Source organism: Adelges cooleyi, unplaced genomic scaffold (assembly GCF_023614345.1).
Source record: "Adelges cooleyi isolate 19-005CV unplaced genomic scaffold, UGA_ACOO_1.1 ACOO_flye_CR_arks_rails_tigmint_CR_PRNA_8, whole genome shotgun sequence".
In the NCBI taxonomy this organism is placed as follows: Eukaryota; Metazoa; Arthropoda; class Insecta; order Hemiptera; family Adelgidae; genus Adelges; species Adelges cooleyi.
Genome location: NW_026096513.1, coordinates 640,027 through 665,041, shown reverse-complemented (window position 1 = coordinate 665,041; position 25,015 = coordinate 640,027). Strand labels below are relative to the sequence as shown.

At 31.1% G+C, this 25,015-nt stretch overlaps 1 protein-coding gene across 2 annotated transcripts; it reads left to right on the top strand.

Annotated features, from left to right (window-relative positions):
• Positions 1–10,758: 10,758 nt before the first annotated feature.
• On the top strand, positions 10,759–24,158 carry LOC126845954 (glutamate receptor ionotropic, kainate 2-like). Of its 2 annotated transcripts, none has more exons than XM_050585030.1 (18): positions 10,759–10,867; positions 11,219–11,377; positions 14,893–15,054; positions 15,113–15,364; positions 15,704–15,882; positions 15,963–16,016; positions 17,251–17,415; positions 17,486–17,638; positions 17,838–18,041; positions 19,483–19,686; positions 19,935–20,039; positions 20,781–21,059; positions 21,224–21,421; positions 22,276–22,501; positions 22,580–22,747; positions 22,808–22,908; positions 23,719–23,841; positions 23,932–24,158. In XM_050585030.1, the coding sequence occupies exons 1-18, from the start codon at positions 10,840–10,842 to the stop codon at positions 23,980–23,982; spliced, it is 2,811 nt and encodes a 936-aa protein (XP_050440987.1). In that variant the 5' UTR covers positions 10,759–10,839; the 3' UTR covers positions 23,983–24,158. The 2 variants fall into 2 exon arrangements, with proteins under 2 accessions (XP_050440987.1, XP_050440988.1); XM_050585031.1 differs by having other exon boundaries at positions 10,786–10,871; positions 11,223–11,377.
• Positions 24,159–25,015: the final 857 nt, after the last annotated feature.

The following is a 25,015-nucleotide window of genomic DNA, read 5'->3' as shown; positions in this document are numbered from 1 at the left end:
TATATTTCAATATTTATTGATTTGTTAGATAAACTTCATTATCAAATAAAATATTTGTCAGAAAACTTTGGTTAATATCGTTACATAATATTAGAAAAAAGCAACGACAAAAACGTCACTATAGTGTACTTAGCGTAATTTAACCTAAGCATATATGGAAATATGGAAGCTTGAGCGACAACAAAGTGTACACGAGTATCGACATTTTCAATGCATCAACCAAATAGGATTTTCGGATTATGCACATCAGACCGTGAAAACCCATCAAAAAGGGTGGTGAGTTTACACATTTATTTCAGTCAACTCTTTGGTCCTACTTTAGAATTCAACCGGGAACCGGATGATTATAGCCGTCGAGTTTTATCGTTTGCAAAGAGCACAAAGGTGGATACCAGGAAGCTCGTCCGTTTTATTTGATCCCATGAAATTTAACTAAAACTTTGCGCCAAAACTATAGAACAGGTGTCGAACTTTGTCGGTTAGGCTTTTAACATTCCATCACGGTTCACGCTGCAGTACAAAGGTTGCAGTCCCCCAAAATCTCTATTGCCTGTACCACTTGGTCACTTGATCAGATTTCCTCTAAACGTTTACAATTCGCAATACGACAAAGAAATTAATCACGAGTCTTCAGGTCTATCTAACCAGTATCACTTGTATAACTTAAACCGGATTCAGCCGTCTCTGAATGTCATTTATAATAAGAAAAACAAAATACTGATACTTAATATGGGTTTTTGGAAAAAAATATGTTAGATCTTTGCAGATATAAATAAAAATTTTCAAAATTATTCGCCTCCCTGTTGGAGTAACAAATTTGGCATGATTGTACTAAGTGTATTTTTCATGATAACGATATTGAAACCAGATTTTTTAAAGTGGTTCACAAAACCTTCGTTAAGTATATTTTTAAAAACAATTTTAAGACTTCCTGAAAATTAACTTTTCTATTTTCAAACTTAACTACATTTATTAAGAATTTAGTTAAACTCTAATAAAAAAAGGGAATATATCTAAGTGACGTTTTTCTAGACTATAATTATAACATAAAATGCAATTATACCTAAACTGTACGATAATTATATTAAACAAACCATCACGTTTACGACTAGTATTTTGGCAGGATAATCTATTTGATATTATAGTAATTATAAGATCTATTAGTATTATGTAACATAATACTGATAAAACCTTTCCACTCATAACCGAATTACGAAAATATGTTCAAATAAAAATCTCAACAAAATTACATTTTCTTTTTCCTTTATAAACCCGATTTGTAGGGATCCAACGTGAAATTAAAAATACGACCCCTCTTATAAGTTATAAGATATATTATATATATATATATATATAATATACGTGTATATGTATGTATATCTAAATTATACATAATGAACTCATAAACTCGAGACACGCGACTACGTTATAATATTATGTGAAAATGATACTATACTCGTATCCGGTAAATAAATGAGATTTATAATGGGTTCTTTTTTTTTTTTTTTTAGAACTTCTACTATGACTTTATAAAAATGCGAACACATGTATATTTTTTATTCGCATACGAGAATACGCATACATGGAGCGCCTAAGGGAATCCTCAATATCTTATAATAACGAAAAACGTGCTTGATCGATTCCGTCGACCGTGTACAGAAGGAAAATGCGGCGACTTGTTCATTTCACAGCCTCTTTAAGCCGTCGCATCGTTGACATACCCGAAATTCTCCAGCTAAAGCGGTATTGAAATGTATATTCACTGGCGTTTGCAATTGAGCAATTTCGGCATTTATATCAAATATTCTTCTCATGCGAAATTATTTGTAAAAAAAAAAAAAAAATTCTTAAAAAAAAATCCAATGGAATGAGGGTCAAGGCCTAGTCGGAACGGAGCATGCATTAATGATAATACACCAATTTTCTCTTAAAGTAATTGCAATTTTCATTTTTAATCTACTTTAGTTTATGTCATTGTCAAATATTAGAAAGTATTCAAATCTGTATTTAATTTTTTTCCAAAGCGCTATCAACTTTTGAAACTTAAATGGGAACATATATAAGTAAACATATTATATATTTAAGAATAACTTAATTTGACTGGGCGATAACCAGTTTTGGGTAATTACTTTTAAAGTTAATAAAGTTTAAGGTTTAGGATGGCAGTTAGAGTGCGGTCGAGTAATGTGCGCTTATATAAAAACAATCACTTTACCATTCTACCGCGTCATAAACTTTAAGCTTTGATAACTTAAAAAATAATTATTCAAAACTGGTTGTTGCTCAATTTAGTTCAGCTAATTATTCTTAACTCGAAAAATATACGTTACCGTTTAGGAAGCTAAATCCATAAGGTATAAACACTGAAGAGATAGGCCTATTTTTATAAATAAGAAAAATATCAATGACGGTTTCGTGACAGGTGCGACAATTTTTCCTACGTGACGTTTAGCGTTCTTTTTTTGGTTTTTTTTTTTTTTTGCTTTCGACATACGTATCATCACCTTTTAACCTGCGGCTTAGGTCGTGTCACGGTAATCCGGCACAATCAAAGTGTAAGTGACGTTGACGTTCTCATACCTGCGCAAGTATCAATTCCACGACTTATCCCGTCTAATGGCTGTTTGACGGATTGTTTACACTTTGACGCGTTCATCAGCAAAACGATTTTAGTTTCTCAAACCCAATTAACATAAATTTGTGACGAAACAGACACGGCCTGTTGAAAATAATTACTACATTACCGTCCGGAATCAAAAAATCCTTCTCCCTCGAATACTACAAAAAACAAACATGCCATGTGTTATTTACTAACGGAATAAGTCCTATTGATTAATGTGTTAATAATTACATCAAAAAATATATTTTTTTTAACGTACACGTACAGCTCTATAGGTCCCTCCAAAGGTCTGACAATGACTTTAAAAATCCCGTTTGGCTAAATATTAATAGCTAAATTTGTTAGACTAACTCCTTTTTTTTTTAACTTTGACGCGAAGACGAGTAAGTACTTTACAGTGATGTGTTTTTTTTTTTGTTAATGAACAATTGGGGTAACAATAATTTTAACTCAAACTCGTCGGATAATAAATTATACTGCTTCACTAATAATAATTAACACTCAACGAAGTACTGTCGCCAATCGTTCTCGAGTTTTTCAAGTGTGTTAATTTACTTGTGAGTTATATCTTCTGCGATATATCGTTATTAGTCTTCTCTACCGCCGTTATGTGTTTTTTATTTAAAAAATGTATTTAGTTACGAAGTTAAATTGACTTAACACCTTAAATTAACTGAACTGTACTCTCGAGTGGAATACAAACGTCACACCCACTTGTGTTATTGAATATAATAAGTCCCATAGTAGGTACGAAGTGTGAAACATTGTCACCGCGACCTTTAAGCAGAACGTCGCTCGTCTGATGTACACAAAACCAAAACTTTCAACTAGAAACGCGTTCAAATATTTCAAATCCGCTTGGCAGACGTGAATATTAAACTAATATCAAAAGCTATTCAAATAATAGCACGCTGTCCCGATAATTATGATAATATTATAACCATTGTGTTAATTTGTCGAATCCTCACAATAGTTTTGCATTAATTCGAACACCGCGATTTTCAAACTATTACGACTACTTGCTCAGATAACAAACTTATTCAGCAAATCATTTAATCAATAATGTTATTATTATTTTTGAGTCTAACTGATTAGATGAAAATAAAAAAAATTCCGTCCGATTATTAACAGTGTTACAAAACGAGACTTCATTGATTAAGCATGTTTAGTCAAAATAAATGTTAATAGTAGGTACTAATAAGTTACCTGCCACCAGATAATTTTCAAATTAAAATTTTACCCTATTACTTCTAATTTATGGGTTCAGTAGTATTACTTGAGCATTGTTTTTGATTAATAAAATTAAAAAATAACTATGCAGTTGACTTTTGCAACTTTGCTGACACAAAAAAAAACATTATAAAAACAATACCTTCTCAGTTATCGCATCCAAGCTAAATTAAAAATAAAAATACATTTTTTTTTTGTACAAAATATAATATTATTGCCATACTAATTTCAATCCATAATTCGTCTATCAGCCATTCAATATCGATCATACTAAAATTTATATGTTGATATCGACAATCGATATTAAGTCTATGGCCAATCAACAAAATAATAACTTGGATATTAATGACACTATATATTAAATAAAACCACTCCGAAAAAATCGAAAAATGTAAACAAACTTTAATCATCTTAAGTCAGTGACCAAAAAATAAATAATCATTCTGTTAGGTATACAGTGTAGTCAAAGAAATTGTATCAAACATCTGTAATGTTATCACCACCAATCATCGTTATCATGGACCTCTTATCAGTAATTATTTTTAGTTTTTGTTGTTGATGTAAATAACGGTGTACAATATTTTTCGCACTATAATTTGGCCCTATACTGCATTAAGTCTGAACCAATCAAAAATTGTCATTTAAAATTTCATTGTTTTACTTTGAAGTGCACTATCTGGTTTGATTTTATGGTAATGGTCGAAAATCGTGGTGTACGGTTAAGATAAAACATGAAAACAATACATGATAATATTATATGTTATTTTAATAATAGTTAAATATAATTTGCTCTATGCCACCGAGTAATACAGGAAACGCAAACAAAAAAGCTGTTCTGTGTTGGAGCCAAAACGCGTAAGCCGTTTTCTTTATTGTATTCCCTTTTTGTGTGTGCCATTCGAGGTCGTTATTACCACTGTAAAAGCGATGATGTGGCACAGTGCATGTTTACGGCTTCGATGACCCTAAGTCAACACACCGGATCGTCTTTCAACTGTATAATATCTAGGTATATATCTCCTGTGTTTAACTTCAATTTATATGTGTGTGTGTGTGTGTGTGTGTGTGTGTTTATGAATGCCCGTTTTATTTCGTTTCGCCGCTTATATATTATTATTATTATTTACCAGATGACTTTATTTCGTTCCGACAACAACAACAACAACATCAACAGCAAAAAACCTCTGGATTTTCCGCGGATGTTAAACTCGCTGGTAATTTCGTCCGAATAAAATGCATCCATTTTCCCTCTGGCCGTCCGCAATATTATGATTTATACACGGCGCGAAACCCGTTGTTATTTATTCGAGATAGTATGGTATTTTAGTCAGAAAGCATCGCACGTGTTTAGGTTTTTTTACAGCTTATTTCGGCCAAACAGAGTGTAACCTTTGCGACTCTATAATATTTATGACTTTTTTTCGGGGGCGCGGCGGCGGCGGTGGCCACCCGTTACAGTTGCACGAAAATTATAGCCTAAAGTGACAGTAACACTATGGTGGTCGAGCCTTTTATCGACAATAATAATAATAATGATAATAACACCGTCATCGCGTGCCATCAGCTACTAACGACAACATTTATCAAATTATCAACATCACAAATTCTCTACTATTACATCCCCCCCCTCCCACCGGTAACGACCTTGTATATTATTCTTACCAAACAGATTTTATTTAATGAGAAACGAATTGTTACGAAAATGTCTCGAGTACGCGACCCACGTCCAAGAAAGTGTTTTTTCACACGATAACTTCCACTTGGTAAAGTTAAAATACTTCTCCAAGAGATAATATTGTAAATTTTTAACTGTATGTTTCACGTTTCATACATCCAAAAAACGATTAACGAACAATAAACGAGTAAAACATTGTTAAAAATCCTAAAACTATCATTATTAGGCATTTTAATATCAGCTGTTAAATAAACAATTAGTTAACACATCAATTGTGTAAATATTGTTTTTGAAAAAATGATTACATTTTTTTTAACAATTTTCTTACTTTAACCTATTTTTTTTTTTAGATATTATAAGGATAAAATATCCCAAAAACTTTGCTTTCCCTACGCACTAAAACCTAATAAAACCGCATTACAATTCGATGATTAAAATAAAATAATAACAATGAAAAATGTGTAAAGCAAACTACCAACTCAAAGCAAACAACTCCAATTAAAATAAATGTTTTAGGTTCAAAGCATTAACGTAACAACTAAGTATGGCTTTTCGGCATATATCCGTACTACGACTTTACATCCAAAATAAACCTCGAGGATCCATCAAAAGTGAGCTTTTAGAAATGTTCATATTATTTTAAAACATATACCTCTACATTCCCACGTATACTGAAAGCTTGAAATCTCTAAGTATTTGTTTGCAACAAAAATATTTCCAATTTGCATAATAATATTTTAAGAACTAGTTGGAAAAAAAATCGACCTTTAATAAAATAACCAATAATGTTATTACTTATTTTTTTACGACCAATGTGAGAAATTATTAATAGTTTTTTGTTATTGGTGTAAATATAATTTTTTTTTGTTAATAGAAGTATAAATTAGCCCAAATTGTTTGAGAAATAAATGTTTAATTAATTTTCGAAACCTTATGTTGATCATAGTAAAATATTCAACGATTATGATTTATGACTTAAAAAATTGCATAATTTTGCGAGGACCAATAAAACAAATGCTTCTTAGTTTTTAACGGTAATATCCAGACATATTTTTTAGCACGTGCGAACACCAAAGATAAAAATCAAATTTAGAACTTTTGCTGAGAAATATATACACATACAAAAAATACGTGCTAGGATAACGTTATCGACAAATAACAATGTGGTGTTAACTATTTTTCGCGTGGACATATTTCTACATGGAAATTGTCCATGCAGCGAAAAATATACTTAACGCAGCTTTTGCAGGGTCCAAATTGGTCGAGCATCGATTACGCTAGACGGTACCTCAAGCTATAAATATGGCGATCAATATATCTTTATAATATACATAATAAATAACATGATATTTTTTTTTCTTTCTATGGTACTTTAAAATCTTTAGATTCAAACTTTAAACTTCATAAATATTGGATTTTAAAAAAAAATTATAAGAAGACAATATACAAGTCTCCGTTTCTAAGAGAAGAACGCTTATTTAATACAAAAGAACGGTCTTCTTGTTAATTTCTATGAACACAGTAGATAGAAATTATTAACAACTAACATAGTATAAAAAATAGAAATTTAAGAGACCATTCCAAAAGAATCCAATAAAAACGTTAAATCATCAAATATATAATAATATGTTTATGTTATATGGTAAATTTTACCTAAAAATACAAGGTCTGCGACATCAGCACGAGAATTTTATCCATGATACAACTTAAGATGAAATATGTATTTTTAACCATACAGATACTAGAGATATAATTTTCTAAACTACATCATCCGTCAATAACAAACATTTACACTTCACACTAATTAAGAATTACATTAGGTTACTTTTGTAACACAATGTATTTTTCTACTAATAAAACTAGTTAGTTTAATTACCATTCAAAATTTGAATGTAAAACAAAAATGTAGAAAAGACAAAAGCAACATTTATGGTTATATATATATATATGTATAATTAAAGAATAAAATATTTAAAAAAAACCTTAAACACAAAAAATAATACACTTGTATACTCGTATTCTGATAACAATGCTATCATCATCAGCGTTTACAACTGACTGAGACCGATTACAAGTGAATAACCTTCTTTTATACAGCAGCGTTATACCGGAAGTGATGACTCATCGTCACATGTTTTTATGAACTTCAGTAAAACGTTTTGTAATGGACTAAGACCCAGTTTAACAAAGTGTTCTTATTTTTTAACAATGCTTAAGAAAACACAGTCAGAAATAAACTTTTAATATATTACATTAGTAAAACGTTTTGTAATGAACTAATTCCCAGTTTAACAAAGTGTTCTTATTTTTTAATAATGCTAAAAAATAACAGTCAAAACTAAACATTTAATATATTATATTTTTATTAATAGTTGAATAACATTATCGGAACACAATTTAACGTTTCCTTATCAAGTTTATCACAGTATGAATTTTTTTCATTTTAACTTAAAAAAACACAAGTAAATTATTACAATTATTAATACAAGTATAATTATTACTATCATTGTACTAAAAAATATATATAAACGTATACTTTACCCGTTTGTATTACCTGTGTTATCGTACATATTCTCCTTAAAACTAAAGTTATGGGCAGTATGCATGTTAGGTATTATCTGAAAAATTGTAGATAGGGAAATGTATAGACCAATTTCTAAAATAAATTAGGTTTTATCATTCACTATTGCCACAACCTAGTTTTACAAATAATTTACTCTAAACATTTTATAAAACTTATTTATTTAACCGTATTCAATGCTTTCCAACGACTGAATTATTTGATATTATATCTCCAGTATCATGGGTTCATCGAAATTATAATAAATTGGCTGTTTCCATTGGCTAATAATTCCTCTTGTCATCACCACCTGCACATATTTATGAGGACACCAAATGTATTATCTATTTTTTTCATATAACATAATTTGACATTAAAAGCTTTCATTAAGGCGTAATTAAACCGTAACGTAATGATTATAGATACTGATCAAAATACATGTGGCTAAGAGTTATCATATTTATTATTTTCTATCGGATATTTTATATCCGTATAAAATCAACACCTAGTCTGTTTGGAGTCAAAACTAAGTATAATATATTATACTATAACTACTGGTTAAAAGCTGGAACTCGATAATTAAATATTGTTCAATTTATACTTAAGTTAACATTTTTATTTTTTGTATAATATCATGTTAAGAGAACACCACACATGCCAATTTTTCGTTAAAAAACAAGGCTTACTACTCTGTTTACGGCTTATCTGAACATATTTATCGTACCAACAATATTATTATGTTGATAATTGTAGAAAGATCAAAACTAAATGTCAAATACGAATGTGACGCGTCAAAAAAACGACAGACGCTAATAATATGTACATTATAGTAATGCTGGCATATCGTTGTGTGAACAACAGCGAAATTCAATATAGGATCAAAAGATTGGTCGAGTTTATTTCCATTAAAAATGTGCATGAAGTTATTTTGGAAAAGTTCATTTTGAAAACGGTAAACGAAAAAGTTGCCAAATCAAAAATACATCAGTAGATAATAGGACAATCGCTATAAGAATAATGCTATACATTCACGGCTTTCTCTCAGGCCTAAACCTATATGCATCGAATTTCGAAAAATATATGTATTATACAGTCGGGTGTTAAATTACTATGGAAAAAAAATACATCATGTTCTCTCCCCAACGTTTCCGCTATCCTATACCCTTCATCACGCGTTGTACATTATTATTATTATTATAATGTTGTACCCGAAGCTTTACAGAAAAAAAACCCTTATGCTATATTATACTATTGTACCGTTTTGAGAGTTATAAAGTTATATTTCGTACATTTCGACTTTGATAAACGGCGTTTCGCAAAAGCACACCCGCATATACGTGACCGGCAACCGGATCTAGGTTTTAATGTCACTATCGAGTCACCGGATTTGAGTCTTTTTTTTTTTTTTTAAAGTCGTCACGGCTTTATCATTATTATTAATACAACATAATATTACATCTTCATTCTTCTTAACGGAGAGAAGTATTTTTAAAAAGACGCGATAGTGTCGCGTGAACGAAAGTAAAATTGTTTTTCTCCAGTGACAATTTTAACATTATAGAAATATTAACGGTTTTCAATTTTGTGTGTGGAAATGAAACCGAATCGGGTATTACTTTGTTGTGAGTGTTTTACCTGCGATGTATTTTAAACCATTAATTCTACAGATTAAATATCGTACCTGAAAGGTACAATGCTGGGCTAAAAATATGGAAAGTCCCCTTTACCTTCCCCTTTAGAATCACCTGAGAAAAACATCCAAAAAATGTACATATTTTGCACCTTCAAAAAACGTCGCTCTAAAACTTGTTTTAAAAATAGTAGAACTATTTCCAAATTGGCATATGCAATATTCTTCAGATAGAGTGTTAACTAAACAAATACCATAGACCTTTTCCCCCAGAAAGGGTGGACAATTTTTCGTTATTACGTTTTTTTGAGGTATAATTTCGAGACTTAAGGTCTGAGAATTAGTCTAAAGGTAGATCAAGAGTGAGGATTTTCTCCAAATCTATAGTCATTTTTATATATATAGGAATAACTAACAAATAAAAAAAGGAAGAATTGCATTTTAACCATTGTACAATTCCAAGTTGTTTATGAGGTGTAGTTTTAAGGCTTTAGGTCTGAAAATTAGATATAGTCAAATAAGTGGTCTATAGTCAAATTTTTTACATATTTTTTTTGTACTAAGGAAAACCCAAAAAAAAAGAAGTACATTTTTTTATTGCTATGTGTGAGTGAATCAAAAGACAACGGGTATTCGAAAGACATTTTGATTTTATTGATAATTGCGATTTACGGGCAACAAATTATTATAGATAGACGATCAATCCTAAACGTATCCTCCTTAATACTAAAATTACACGCGTTAAGGTCATCGCGGGTTTTGCAATACGATTTTTTTTCTCTAATTTTACTGTCCGTAGATTCGCATCGAAACGTCGGTTTTTTTTTTTTAAAGTAATTTTATCACCTTCAGTTGTAATAATTCCTGTAGACCTCTGACCTATCCTCCCACGCCCAATTATGCAACGACTCATTATGCCGGGGTTTTTTTTTTTGATTGACTCGGCGTTTAAACGAATGTGGTATTTTCAATTCGCACTTGTCCTTGTCCGTTCACGAAGAGCACTCTGGCGGTCCGATTGACTTATTGTCCCTTGGCCGTGTGTTAGTGTGTCGGAACGAGCGCTTGAAGCCGGAAAAGTTGACTACGTAAAATACCATACTGCCGCGTGCCCCAAAGGGTTAATGTTCTTTGTGGTCGTACTCCATGTCGGTAAGTAATTATAACAATATAGCTGTTGTCATTTAACAACAATAAACTCTTAATAGTCACTCGTCGATTGGTCATACATGTATATAAACATATATACATGTACATATATGCTGTGCTAATTTTACTATTAAAAACCGTAGAATTTCCAATATGTACCCAGCTGTAACCCCCCCCCCCTCCTGTCTTTCTACTTTCTACCTTCCTTTTTTTATTATAAACATTATTTATTTATGTTCAACACTTTTATAAAATGGTTAAAATCTAAAATAATTTTTACAGATTTGATGATAATTTTTAATCGAGCATTATAATTAAAGTCTTATACAACAGCTATGCTTTTTTTTTTTTTAGATAGATATATATACAAACAATCCAAACTATATACAAACTATCGGATTAAAAAATCAAGGATTTTCATCATGATCCAGTGGCACCGTGGAATTACAACTAAACTAATATTCATGGTTGTATTGCAAGACTGGGTACATGCAATGGACAAAATCAAAATAGGTAAGATCTAAAGCAACACACCGTGTTTCATTTCAAAAAATGATTAGAAAAAACATTTTTTTTTAATTTTTATTGACAATCAAAACAAAATATCAACAAAAATAAACTAGTATAATGTGTGTGGTGCAAACATATTACATATTTTTAACATAAGTTGTAATAACAACTAACAAATGTTACTTATGTACAAAAGCAAATTTAAGACACGATTTTAAAGGGTTCTATAGTTCTATTGTAAAAAAATTCCTAAAATAATTATTTAAAAAAATACGTTGTATGTATTTGTATATATTTTTATTCTCTAAAAACGAAAAAGAATTTGCCTAAGCAATATTTGTACAATTAATGGATTCACTTAAAATAATAATTAATGCTAAAACAAAAACCGTTGACATTGAAAACGATCGTATAACATTGTTTTTTTTCTTTTATGAATGCCAATGTCGATGCGTTTTATTTTTGAAGCTGTTGTTTTTCGATGGGTTTTGGTTAGTTTTTAACAGCCGAGTTGAAATAAAAAATATATTTTCCTATACCCTTAGCTTTATTGCTTGAAATAAAAACTGTACATAAAATCAAGATTCAATAATGTCGTTAAACCGTATTCAAATAAAAATAATTTAAAAAAAAAAATGATTTTCTTAAATTTTAATTGAATAATTTTGAGGATGGCAAATATCTATTAACAATCTATTTTTTTTTTTACATACAAATGAATTTATAAAATAGGTATGTTGTGTATATTAAATCCCATTTTTATCGTTTAAAAAATTACACTTTCATGTCTAGTAAAAATAAGCGAAAATAAATTATGATTATAGTGAACTTATGTTTGGTTATTGGTACCAATTTAGGTTATTTATTTAATGATTCAGTACATATCCAAAGAGTTAGAAGTGAATAAATGAAATTATTTTTTAAACAAATCTCGACACATTTCATTAAACACACCACTAATAATATTACCATTAAGAAGACCACGTTGAGGTCTTAAGCCTTCAAATTTGTATTATATCGAAGTAATATATATATATATATATATATTATTATACAAAATCCGACCGATTGCATAATATCGTGTCAAATATCCATTAAAAAATACTACTCAGACGCCGGTAATGGACATTTCAATTTACTACAGGAAATCGACTATATATACTCTATGGGACTGGAAAATCGACCGGGAAATTACTACTTAAATGCTTCATATCCGATTTCTGGCGGCACTTTGAAATAGTAAATTTACACCGTTTTGCTTCTTTCGTTGCCTCTATATATGCTTCTTTTAACCAATTCTTATAAAAATGTAGAATATAAACCCATAAAATCCGCCGATGTCATATCAACACATTTTTCCGGACTTCCGTAAGTGCAGTCGACTGGTCTTAAGTGATTTCTAATCATTTAAAGACCTCTTAACAACTTTTTAATGCTTTTATAAAGTAATAAACTACGAACAACTCAATTGGTAATTGAGTTTAATAAAAATAAATGACACTTAGTGAAGAAATATATACTGGGTGGTTCTTTTAACGCGCTACACTAGTTTACTCTTAAAATAATTACAATTTTGTAGTGTTTCTTTTTGAAAACATTTTCATTTATGTTATAGTACATTATTAGACAATATTCAAATTTGTAAATATATATATATATATTATATGTAAATATATATACTACACGCGCATGGCAAAGCTTTTAATTTGTCTCAACATTTAATTTTCATTTCGTTTTTAGATTAAGGAAAACTATTCTTTTTTTTTATTTTGTAACTAAAAATAATTGAAGTAAATCTAATCAGGACAGCTAGTCAAAATATTTACAAGGCATAAAAAATAATACTATAATTTTTGTATTGTATTTATAAATATTATACGATATAAAATTACACTTCGAAATTTAACAAAAATCAACACTATTGTTTTTTTGATAAATATTTTAGTATAATAATTATAATTGGCATTTTCAAATCTGTATTTCCCCACCAAATTAGCTTAGAAAACTTTTTTGACAAGTTACGATTTTGGCCGACAGCCAACTTAAACAAACACGAGGTAATCGTGTTTATGGTGAGAATAAGGGTTGATGGCTTCAAATTATCTTACGCAAGAAACATTAAACAAGGTACAATCATGGTCAGACAGCTCGTGTTTTAAATTTTCAGCCTTGAAATCTAAAGCCATTATTTTTAAGCGTGCCAGGTAATATATCTAAAATCCCTCTCTCACACTAAACGAACTTAACATAAATCTGGAAACAAACATTCAAATACTATAGGCATGATACTAGATAACAAACTTTCTTGGAAACTACTTGAAAATTTTTTTTAAAAAAAGCTTCCCAAGAATACTGCACAGAAATTTATATTGGACTAATAAATACACCGTGTAAAAAAATCTCCTTCTCACCAACATGGCTCTATAACTTCAAATTCGATACACAATTGACACAACGCGACAAAATGTACACAAATAATAATATTATCACCAATGATCTCAACAAAATAATCAGAAACCTTGTATACCGATCACATTAACTAAAAGCCACTGAAATCTCCCCAAACGGTATCCAACCCTAAATCAACAAGCAAAACACATCATAATCAGTGATTCTATCAGTTCCGTCAATGTTATTAACAAACCATATACTGAAATTCCCCTTGTCCAATACATTCAAAGCGTCTAAGTACAAATAATAACATGAATATTTTGTGGATTCCATTAAATGTTCTATCTATCTCACTATTAAAATCCAACATGCTCTACTTAACGATAACATCGCAATAATCAATAAGGTATGTCTAGCCAAATGGCAGCAAAAACGTCACGAATAATAAATTAAAATTTACAAAAAAAAAAAAAAATGGTATACCAAACAAGAACAGTAAACACAAACAGAAGACTCGATACTAACCTCTGGAGACTAAATTTAGGCCATACAAAATGCACACATTCTTACATACTTAACAAACAAGAAGCACCTATATGCGAATACTGCAACAAAATAATCACTATCGAACACATAAGCCAAGTTACAGAAAAATTAATGCAGTCGAGCAACTGAAAAAAAACATATCAGTAAAATGGTAAGCCTTGGACAAGTACCTTGACAACATTAATTTGATCAACTTACTTAAAAAAAAAAATCTTTGTAATCAATCTTACAAACCAATATTATTATTTTTTAATTGCTCAATTGTATAATTGTATGGCTAATAGGCATAAGATGTTAAAAACGTTTATTTCTCAATAAAAAAAGTGGTTAATGTTAATTTCGTGCCCTTACTAATGCTTTAGTCAGAAAAATAAACTACCAAACACCGAGATACAATAGTTAGTTTTGTTATTTAACGAATATTAATGACAGGCCTCTATTATACTAGTATTATAAAAACATTGAAAATATTTAGTGAACTCGATATTAAAATTTAAATTATATTAGAAATTTGTAATGTTTTTGATTGGATTTTATTTGATGGATTTTAATGGTTTTTTTTATGGTCATTGACCAACCAGGAGCACTATTTACTTATGATCAGATCAACGGCAGTGCCGAGGTAGCGTTTAAATTTTCAGTAAACCAAATCAACCACGATGTTAACCTTCTACCTCACACTCAAGTATCGTACGACATCCAATATGTACCGAACGATAATAGTTTCTACGCTACTAAAAAAGGTTTAGCTCATTTAACTATTAAAAACCCGAACTTATTTTATCATGTGAAATTATTTAGCGTGCAACCAGTTGAATCTGGGGATCACCACATTGTTCGGACCTAGCAACGGTTACTTGGCGTCTCACGTCCATTCCATGTGTGATGCACTTGACCTACCGCACATGGAAGCCAGATTAGACTTGGACAATGAACCTAAACGGTTGTCAGTAAATTTATATCCAGCGCAAAATCTCCTGAACCAAGCGTACAATGATGTCATTTCGTTTTTGAACTGGACCAAGATGGCGATCATCTACGAACACGACTATGGTAACGATTATATTTTGCTCGATCGTGTCTAGATTAAATGTATATGTTGTTAAATTAAATTAATCGAAGACGAAGTGAGATCAGACGCCATCCGAAAAACCGTGACGAATACAATAGTATTTTTTAGCGTTAAAGAATTTAAATAGCTCGTGTTTAATGTCAAGTACCAAAATGGCGATACACATTAAATATCAGTAAAATGCAAACGTCCACTTGTTCGATATATACATATTTTGTATTTTATACCAATATACTTTTTATGTGTTGGATGTGGTCTAGATTTTTAGAAAATGTACTGAATTGCATAAGTACACGACTTGATTGTCAATTTGATTTTAGATTTATTTAGAATGAAAGACTTCATGAAAAGTGTGCCGAACAAAAAACCCGTAGACGTTTATCTGAGATACGCAACGCCCGAGACGTACAGGTCAGTTTTGAGTGAAATAAAAAATATGGAAATTTATAACATGTTGGTTGATACAAAATCGGAACACGTGAACCATTTTTTAAGAGGAGTAAGTCAAATTATTATTTTTTCGTTTATAAAATAAAACAAAATCCTATATTATAGATACGCATACTTTACGTTTTACAGATTTTGCAGCTCCAAATGAACGACTACAAATTTCATTATCTCTTTACGTCTTTTGTAAGTATACACAATAGTAATATTACAATGTCTTCATTATATTTTAACCGGCGTTGCCACGCGGGGTAGTGTTTCTTTTGTACACAGTCACCGGATAGACTCGCTGTTACGAGCAGTTGATACTTTATCATGTCAGGCGACTGATTAGAGTTAAAAACATGTACTTCCTTAACTTCTTAGGGTCGCCGTTAATAAGTGGCAACTAACTATAATTCCAACCTATCAAGTCAACACTTTGGTATGAGCCAGGCTGTAGTACAGACTTTAAAAAACAGACAATATATTTTCTTACGTTTTATAGTCGCTTTTCTGGACTTTATAACGTTACACCTATTACGAAATCCCCTCCCCCAAAATATATGCCCCAAATCAATATATGACCATTGTCCATGTATAGTATATGCTGATATTGTATTGCATTTCATGTCTAACTTAAATCAAACAAATGGCTAAAACGTTTAATTAGGAAAAAGAAAGGATAAAATATGTATGTTTATCATACTATTTTTTGTTAAATGTGATTAAACTAGGTTTAAAAAAAATATATTATTTATTTCTGTTAAAGATTTACATTTTTTCCCGCGTATAGTCATAACAGTTTACTTAGCAGGATAATAGAAGGGGCCATTGAGGGGAATAACAGTAGAGAGTGACCGCCACTGGACTACATTAGTCAAATAGTAAGAGATATGGACTGCAGATCTTATTGCGAATTAAAAAAGAAAGCGGAGATGCATCAGGAGTGGAGAATTGCTGCCAACCAGCCTTTAACAAAAAGGGCTGTTAACAAAAAAAAAATAGTTATTAAAATTACTATTTGCTACACCTTAAGTTTTTAAAAATGTACAATTATTTTCGCCTTAAGTCTACTATGCCTTTTTATAACTCATAAGCAACATTTTTTTAAATATTCAGCTTTTATTACTAGTATTACTGCTAAATATATCACATTTAAACATTTGTGTTATAATTGGAAATTTCAATTATAATTAACATTTTAATTCGCGTATCTCTGAGTGATACCATACTTCCTAAATGCACAATTGCAAATAAAATATTCTGTTTAAGATAAAAACTATTTTTAATAAATTATAATATGTATAAAACCGTGAAGCGAATCACAGTGTATATTATATATTTAAAAACAAGGTCCCTTAAAGATATTTTTTTTTTTTTTTACCTTGAGCTATACATGTACGCAACGATAATTTTTACATTTTCCTGAATTGAATAGGACATGGGAATGTTCGACTTAGAAGACTTCAAATACAACTTTGTCAACTTGACAGCGTTCAGGATGGTAGACGTAGACGACGTTGGGGTTCGAGAAATTTTGAAGCAAATGAAAACGTATGCCGTCGAAAACAATCATACTGTGGACAAATTCATGTTGACACAGGTCTGTTTTGTACATATTAATCTAACACTTGTGGTATATTGATTTTAAACGTGGTATTTCGAATGTTTAGTGTGAACCCGCACTCGTATATGATTCGGTTCAAGTAATGGCCGTCGGTTTAAGTGCTCTCCAACACAATAACAAACTGGAATACGCCAACATATCGTGCAAAGAGGAAATACCATGGAAAAGTGGCTCGAGCTTAATAAACTACATCAATTCGGTTTGCGCTCTTGATCATAATTATTTTCTATAAACAACCCAAAAACCTTATGCCTAGGTATAATGGTAGAAATTGGTAGCTGATTTATCGATCGTTTATTTAATGGCCGATAATTAATTTCTACACAATTTCGTTGGAACAAAAAAAAGTGTCCGCATTCGATAGTTGGCGTTGTATAATTTAAAAGCATCTCTTACAGGTTGAAGTCAAAGGGCTTACGGGACCTATACAGTTCAAGGAAGGTAGAAGAACCGATTTTAAGTTGGATTTGATGAAATTAAAACAGCACTCGTTGTCTAAAGTAGGCGAATGGACTCCTGGAATAGGTATCAATATAACCGACATGTCAGCGTTTCACGATACTGCACCTTACAACATCACACTCGTTGTTGTTACAATAGAAGTAAGCTTGTACTTGTGTACTTGTGTCGGATTTTAATCTTTAATTCATAAAATTATATTTAAACTACACATTGAACTGCAGTAACAACAGATAGGCAATGTCCTATAAGATATTGGGTTGACCCTCAATTTTTTACTTTCTCGATTTCGCAGTAGAGAGTTTGTCATCCGTTAATTAACTATAAAGTAAATAAATAGGTTTTTCAATTATTACAAGGATGTTTACTATCCGAAGCTATCATATTGTTATGTCAATTCATTACTATTTTCAATCTACACCGAGTGCTTATGATAAACTCCCAAATTAATTTTGACTTACAAACGTTAATAATTATTAATAATGATTTTATTGAAATACATATTTAACACGATTACATATTCTTTTAACTTAAGTCACGTCGCTCTAATAGAATAGTTTTTATTTTGTATAACATTTTTTAAACGTCAACCTTAAACAGTTAAATTGCAATACACAAAATTTAAATTACTTTTTTGTCAAGACCATAAATGTTTATCAAAGCTTTTATATTTTTCCTCCTATATTATTTAGGGTGTCCCATTTTGAAATACTAATCGATTTTTCTCCAAAAATACTAATTATATCAAAAAGTTGTTTATTAGAGTACAAAGGGGGACGTTAAAAAAAAATATGTCCCAAAATTCAAAAAGGCTGACTTACGGTCAAAAACATGTTTTTTTTAGTGGAAACCATGTAGTTTTTGTTAATCAACCAAATATTCTTATCAAAACTAACAACTTTTGTGGAAATTTTTTTTGGGTAAAACCCATAATTTGTAAATTAAGACTCTAGCTCTTTTTAGTTTTGTTATTTTATTTTGATGCATATGGTAACCGTGTCATGTGTGGTAACCTTACCATTACATTACCATTATCTTTATCGTTAACATTATCCTCTTTTCTGTGTATCACAAAGACAAAAACCATAGTTACCACACATACCAAGGTTACTATAAATATCAAAATAAAATAACAAAACTAAAAATAGCTAAAGAGACTTTATTTACAAATTATTGGTTTTTCCATTTAAATTATGGATTTTACCGAACATTTTTTCCTACAAAAGTTGTTAGTTTTTATAAGAACATTTGTTTGGTTAACAAAAAATACATGGTTTCCATTTAAAAAAAAAACATGTTTTTGACCGTAAGTCGGCCATTTTGAATTTTAGACCATATTTTTTTTAACGTCCCCTTTTGTACTTTAAAAGTCTCTAATAAGCAACTTTTTGATTGGATTAGTATTTTTGGAGAAAAATCGATTAGTATTTTAAAATGGGACACCCTGTATAGTAAATGGGACAGATTTTTTTTATCTACTTGAACATATAAAAAAAAGTGAATTTATCTGATTGTTGCTCTAAGGCTTTTAAACTTTTTAAAAATGTATTTTATTATGACTTGTATCAATGTTTTTTTTTTTAGCAATTCCCTTATGTTATGATGCATCGTACTAAAAACTATACGGGCAACGCGAGGTTCTACGGATTTTGTGTCGATCTACTGGAAATGATTGCCAAACAAGTGGGTTTCGACTATATATTGGACTTGGTGCCCGACAACAAGTACGGTGCCCAAGACCCTGTAACGCTGGAATGGAACGGTATTGTGGAACAGCTGATAAAACACGTACACACCTATAATACTATATTTGTCAACAATTATGTAAATATTAGGGTTGGTACAATGTCAATTGACAGGTTACAATTTGGTCAATCAAACATTTAATGGACAAAGAAAACAGATTTTGACCGAATTTGACAATTTTTACCAGACAAAATCTAGTCAATTGTTCATGAAAGATTTTGGCCGGTCAAAACCCCAACCCTAGTAAATATCGATTTGATCGCGATTAACAATATTGTTTTATCGTGTAGAAAGCGGATTTGGCAGTCGGATCTATGACCATTAACTATGCCAGGGAGAGCGTCATTGATTTCACAAAACCGTTTATGAACTTGGGAATCAGTATATTGTACAAGGTACTTGCGCATTTTTGGTTTTAACGACTCGATTTGTATGCAAAATATTCGGGTTAACTTCTAATTGCCTACGTAATTTACCCATCTCTGTTGTGAATTTTGAATTTCCAACTAAATTGAATTGGCCCATAGACGTTAAAGTAGGTAGGTACTACGATAAATAATTTCGGAAACTTTGACATACCAATCGAAATGAGACACATATGTACTATAGTGTAACGGTTATGTGGTAGAAGACACTAGACATTGTAAACTTTTTAAATGGCAAAAACAAAGTCGAAACGTTTTAAATACTCGCCGTTGCCAAATATACATCTCACGACCCAGATAATCGACCCATGTATCTTATCTTTATTACTATTTTTATTTTATATTTGTCTCGCGAATACCTTTCTCGTGAAAGCGTGCCAGTTTATTTTAAAGGCGTTCAATTTAAATTAAATTCGTAGCACGTTTTTCTGGTGCAAAAGCTAAAACGTTAATTTGGTGAAATTAATTTAATTTATGCAACCGCGAGCAAAGTAATTTATAAACAAATCCGAAAACGGTGATCACAATACTTGACCCTTAACACGAACAAGTATAATATTATTGCGCACTGTACATTTAAAACTGCCATATTATAATTCAATTGAGAGCCCATTAAACGTTATTTGTCTCATTTTTTCCAACTGTATCAGCTGTGAAAACGATACTCTTCGTGTCGTTCAACTTAAAACTAAATTATCGAACATTGTGCAGGTACCTAGCAATCAACCGGCACAGTTCTTCTCGTTCATGAACCCGTTAGCCATGGAAGTATGGATATACTGGCTGGTCGCCTATATTGTCGTTTCATTTACATTGTACATCGTAGCCAGATTTTCACCTTACGAATGGGACGATCCTAACTCTGGAGGCGTGTGGAACAACTCAAACTCGGATTTCAGTCCCTCGAATTCAAACAGATTTTCGCTTTCCAATAGTTTTTGGTTCACAATCGGCTCACTCATGCAACAAGGCTCCGACATTTACCCAAAGGTTGGTAATGGGTTGTATTTTATTTAGTATGTACTTTACAAATTAACCATTCGGCGCTAGGTGTGTCTAAAACGGTTATGGTGTAATTTGTCGATATTGTAATGACAATCAGTTGCGAATATTGCGCGTGGGAGGTATGTGTAATAAATAAACGACCTTTTCAGGCAATATCCACGAAAATTGTCGGATGTGTTTGGTGGTCGTTCACGTTAATCATCGTGTCTTCTTACACCGCAAACCTTGCCGCATTCTTGACCGTCGAACGGATGGTGAGTCCCATCGAAAATGCCGAAGACTTGGCAGCACAGACAAACATTGCGTACGGTACGTTGGACAGCGGTACCACCATGACGTTCTTCAGGGTAATAACTACTAATAGACGTTTCAATTAAATCTCTCTAGTGGTGGTTGTTGCGAATGTGTCACGAGTAGACTACTTTATGATAAGAGAGAAAACCCAAAGGATAGCTTGAGCGTTTTGTTAAGTAACGAGGAAAGAAAATTAACACGCGTCGAAGAATTCAAGGAAACATGATTAGAAATATACTGATAGAGTATTTTTGCAGATGTTGTTATAATGTACACGTGGACGTGCTTGGGGTGTGTAGAGAGATAGTAGAGAACGGCGAGAAATATGGAGAGACTAGATTAAAATGGTCGGTATTAACCGAGGTCGATTTAAATTGTAATCCTTTGTTATTAGAAAAAACAAATACCAACAAATTAATTTTCTCCACTACACGAGAAAACATAGAATCATGGATATGTTTTGGGCTTAGATGACGACATAATCAAATCATACTTCATTGGATTTCAAAAATATCCTCTCCTTCCACTTTCTTTATTATATCTACAATAGCCTATCCTCGACTCCATTTATCGTAATTTTTTTTTTATAGTGACCCGATAATGATCCTGTAATAACAAGATAATAACCTCAGATTCAATGGTCGAAAAAAGGCAAAAGTTTAGATTTACAGCCAGAAATCGAACCAGACTCGGCCATTGAATTACCTTATTTTTTATCCACGCAAACCTTTTGTTTGTATCCAGTCCAAAAACATATTTACGTTAAAAAAAATTAAAAATTTGATAGACAATGTTAAGCTAAACAAGTATGGATTGTGGAGTTGTTAAATATAGTTTTTCGCCACAACACCAATTGTCGATAAATTAAATCCTGTTTATTTATCGAGCAACGCGTTGCTTATTAAAGGATTCCATGATAGAAACGTATAAAAAAATGTGGGCGTACATGCGAAAGAAAAAACCATCTGTGTTCGTGACGTCTTACAATGAAGGTATCGAACGTGTTTTGCAAGGTAATTACGCTTTTCTAATGGAGTCCACCATGCTCGACTATGCCGTGCAAAGAAATTGTAATTTGACACAAATCAACGGACTGCTGGACTCGAAAGGTTACGGGATAGCCACGCCGATGGGTGAGTTTCAGTAAAAAAAAAAAAAATTACATTAAATATTGAAGAATAAAGACAAACACACGCGTATAATGTCATCAGGTTCGCCGTGGAAAGATCAGATATCGTTGACCATTTTAGATTTACAGGAAAAGGGCGAGATACAAATGTTGTACAACAAATGGTGGAAACCGCCAAACGATAATATGTGCGTGCCCGAAGAATCTAACGGTGGCTCGAAAACAAACACTCTTGATTTTAAAAATATTTGTGAGTGTTGAGAGTATCACTTCTTGACTTAGTCAACTTAAGCCTTATAATGTGTTCCAGGCGGTGTGTTTGTTGTGCTCTTGGTCGGTCTTTTTATTTCCATCTTCGTCGCATTCTACGAGTTCTATTACTACCGGAAAAAAATGAAATATACCGAACAGGTAGCTAACATTTCCAGTGCTTGGCTTTGAATACAGTTTCATAGGCTAACGATTTTATAAGTGTATGGTTAATTTTAATTTGGAAACGATTAATAGTCGAATATAACTTGTAAGGTACCTATTATTTGACAAATAGTGAGATGTCGGACTTATACCATTAACGGGGTCTTGTATACATCAACGTAGCAAAATTGCCTATACACAGCGCCGCGTAAAAAATATACTTATACCTTATAAAATTAAAACGATAAATCAAAATTTCACTCTAATTTTTACTTTTTAGAAAATTTGTTAGTTCAATAACAATTTTGTTATAGTGTATAGTTCAAAAAAACGTATACCTATATTTTCCAAACATGCCTACTAATGAATGATCGTAATACATCAATAGTGATAATAAGTAAAATAATGACATGACAATGTTTGATTTTATATTGTAACATATAGCTCAGCGTGTATTATGAGTATAATTTATAATATAGCCGCTAATTGTATATTAAACAACCAAACGTATGATACTATAACTAAGTAAACAAAACTTTTAGCTCGCAACAACTAGTAATAATATTGTTAATGACTGAAAACCGCTTATTAAAGAAAAAAAAACATTAACGCGTTCGTTTTTTTCTCCCATGCAACGTTTAGTTTTTAATTACACTCAAACGGTTTAAAACAACAGTATATTTGCGTTTCATTAAAGTGTTGTTTTGGTTTTGTAATAATTATTGTACTAAATTATAGACTAATTATTTTACGTAGTCAAAACCAAATATGTGCAGGACTTACACGATTTATTGATACATTTTGCAGAGAATTGGCCCGCACAGATCCATGTGGAGAGATTTGTTAGACGAACTGTGGTTCGTTTTAAAATGCAAAGGATCAAGACAGAGAACCGTTCTAACCCATAGATGCGAACAATGTCATCCTACAGTAAGTCATACCAATAGTATAGGAGTATATTATTTTCAGAAACAAATCATAACCAATAGTTTTTTCATCGTATGCAAATCTCGCGTTCAGACCATAGAACGTCGATCCCGAAGAGACTTTATGGAAGCCAATATACTATAGAACGGTCGTAGCAGCCGTTGTTTTCTTGTGTGGACGTTAAACGATGTGAAGACATACGATAAACGGAGACCGAACCTCAATGAGTTCCTTCTTGCTACTTTCAAGTACATCTTAGAGTCAACGCTATTTCAAACCAGCAACATCTATGTATCTACTGTATAATGATTCAACTGTTGATCGTGTTATTTTTCTTTAAATTAATAATATTAATTCTGTAATTTATTGTTTCCACGAATAGTGTAGTTTTTCATTAAAAAATAATAACAATAATTCGATTTTAATAACAATAATAATAACATTAGATTAACACAAAAAAAAAAAATGTTTTTTTCAAAATGCTCGAAGCATCGAGTGCTATATATTATATATATTATTGTACTCTGATCATTATCGTGCTACTGCAATAATAGGTAAACATTTCTACAACTAAATTTATTTTATTTGTTCCAACAGTGACTTAATATTTACTTCTTACTCGATTAGCATTCGCCTCACATTTTTTTTTTTGCACAGCTAAATAAGTATTGATTTTAAAACTTCTTAGCTGCCGTAAATGTAATTTTAATAAAATTATTACACAAAAACTATTATTATATATATTTGAATCGCTCTTTGTTAAAAGGGCACATGTTTCAACGGGGTAACTTTTGGGAAATGATAAAAAACTGCATAACTTTCAAAATGTGGTAACTTTGTAAATAATTTTTTTTATGTGCATTATGACGTGCATGGTACTCGACATTTATACCAAATTTCGATACTTTAAACATATTTAATTCAAGTTTATACAAGTTGAAAGTTGCAAGAAAATTTAACAAAAAATGTAAAACATATGCCCTTTTAATAAAAAGCGATTCATTTGTGGTTGTCAATGATTATCAATTATTAATTTTATCGTTTAGTTCAATTCATTTTTTCATACATTTCCCAGTGTAATACCTACGTACCAAAATTAAACGTTTAAAATAGTGCAAACTATTTGTTTGCTACGAGTTAGAGTGACACTATAAGGATATGTATTAAATTAAATTTT

Bases quoted from the DNA above. Each gene is read 5' to 3' on its own strand.
- LOC126845954 (XM_050585030.1), top strand. From the start codon at position 10,840: ATGTTCTTTGTGGTCGTACTCCATGTCG. The intron at 15,055-15,112 runs GTTTAGCTCATT...GAAATTATTTAG, and splicing joins TTTCTACGCTACTAAAAAAG to CGTGCAACCAGTTGAATCTG. The intron at 22,748-22,807 runs GTGAGTGTTGAG...AATGTGTTCCAG, and splicing joins TCTTGATTTTAAAAATATTT to GCGGTGTGTTTGTTGTGCTC.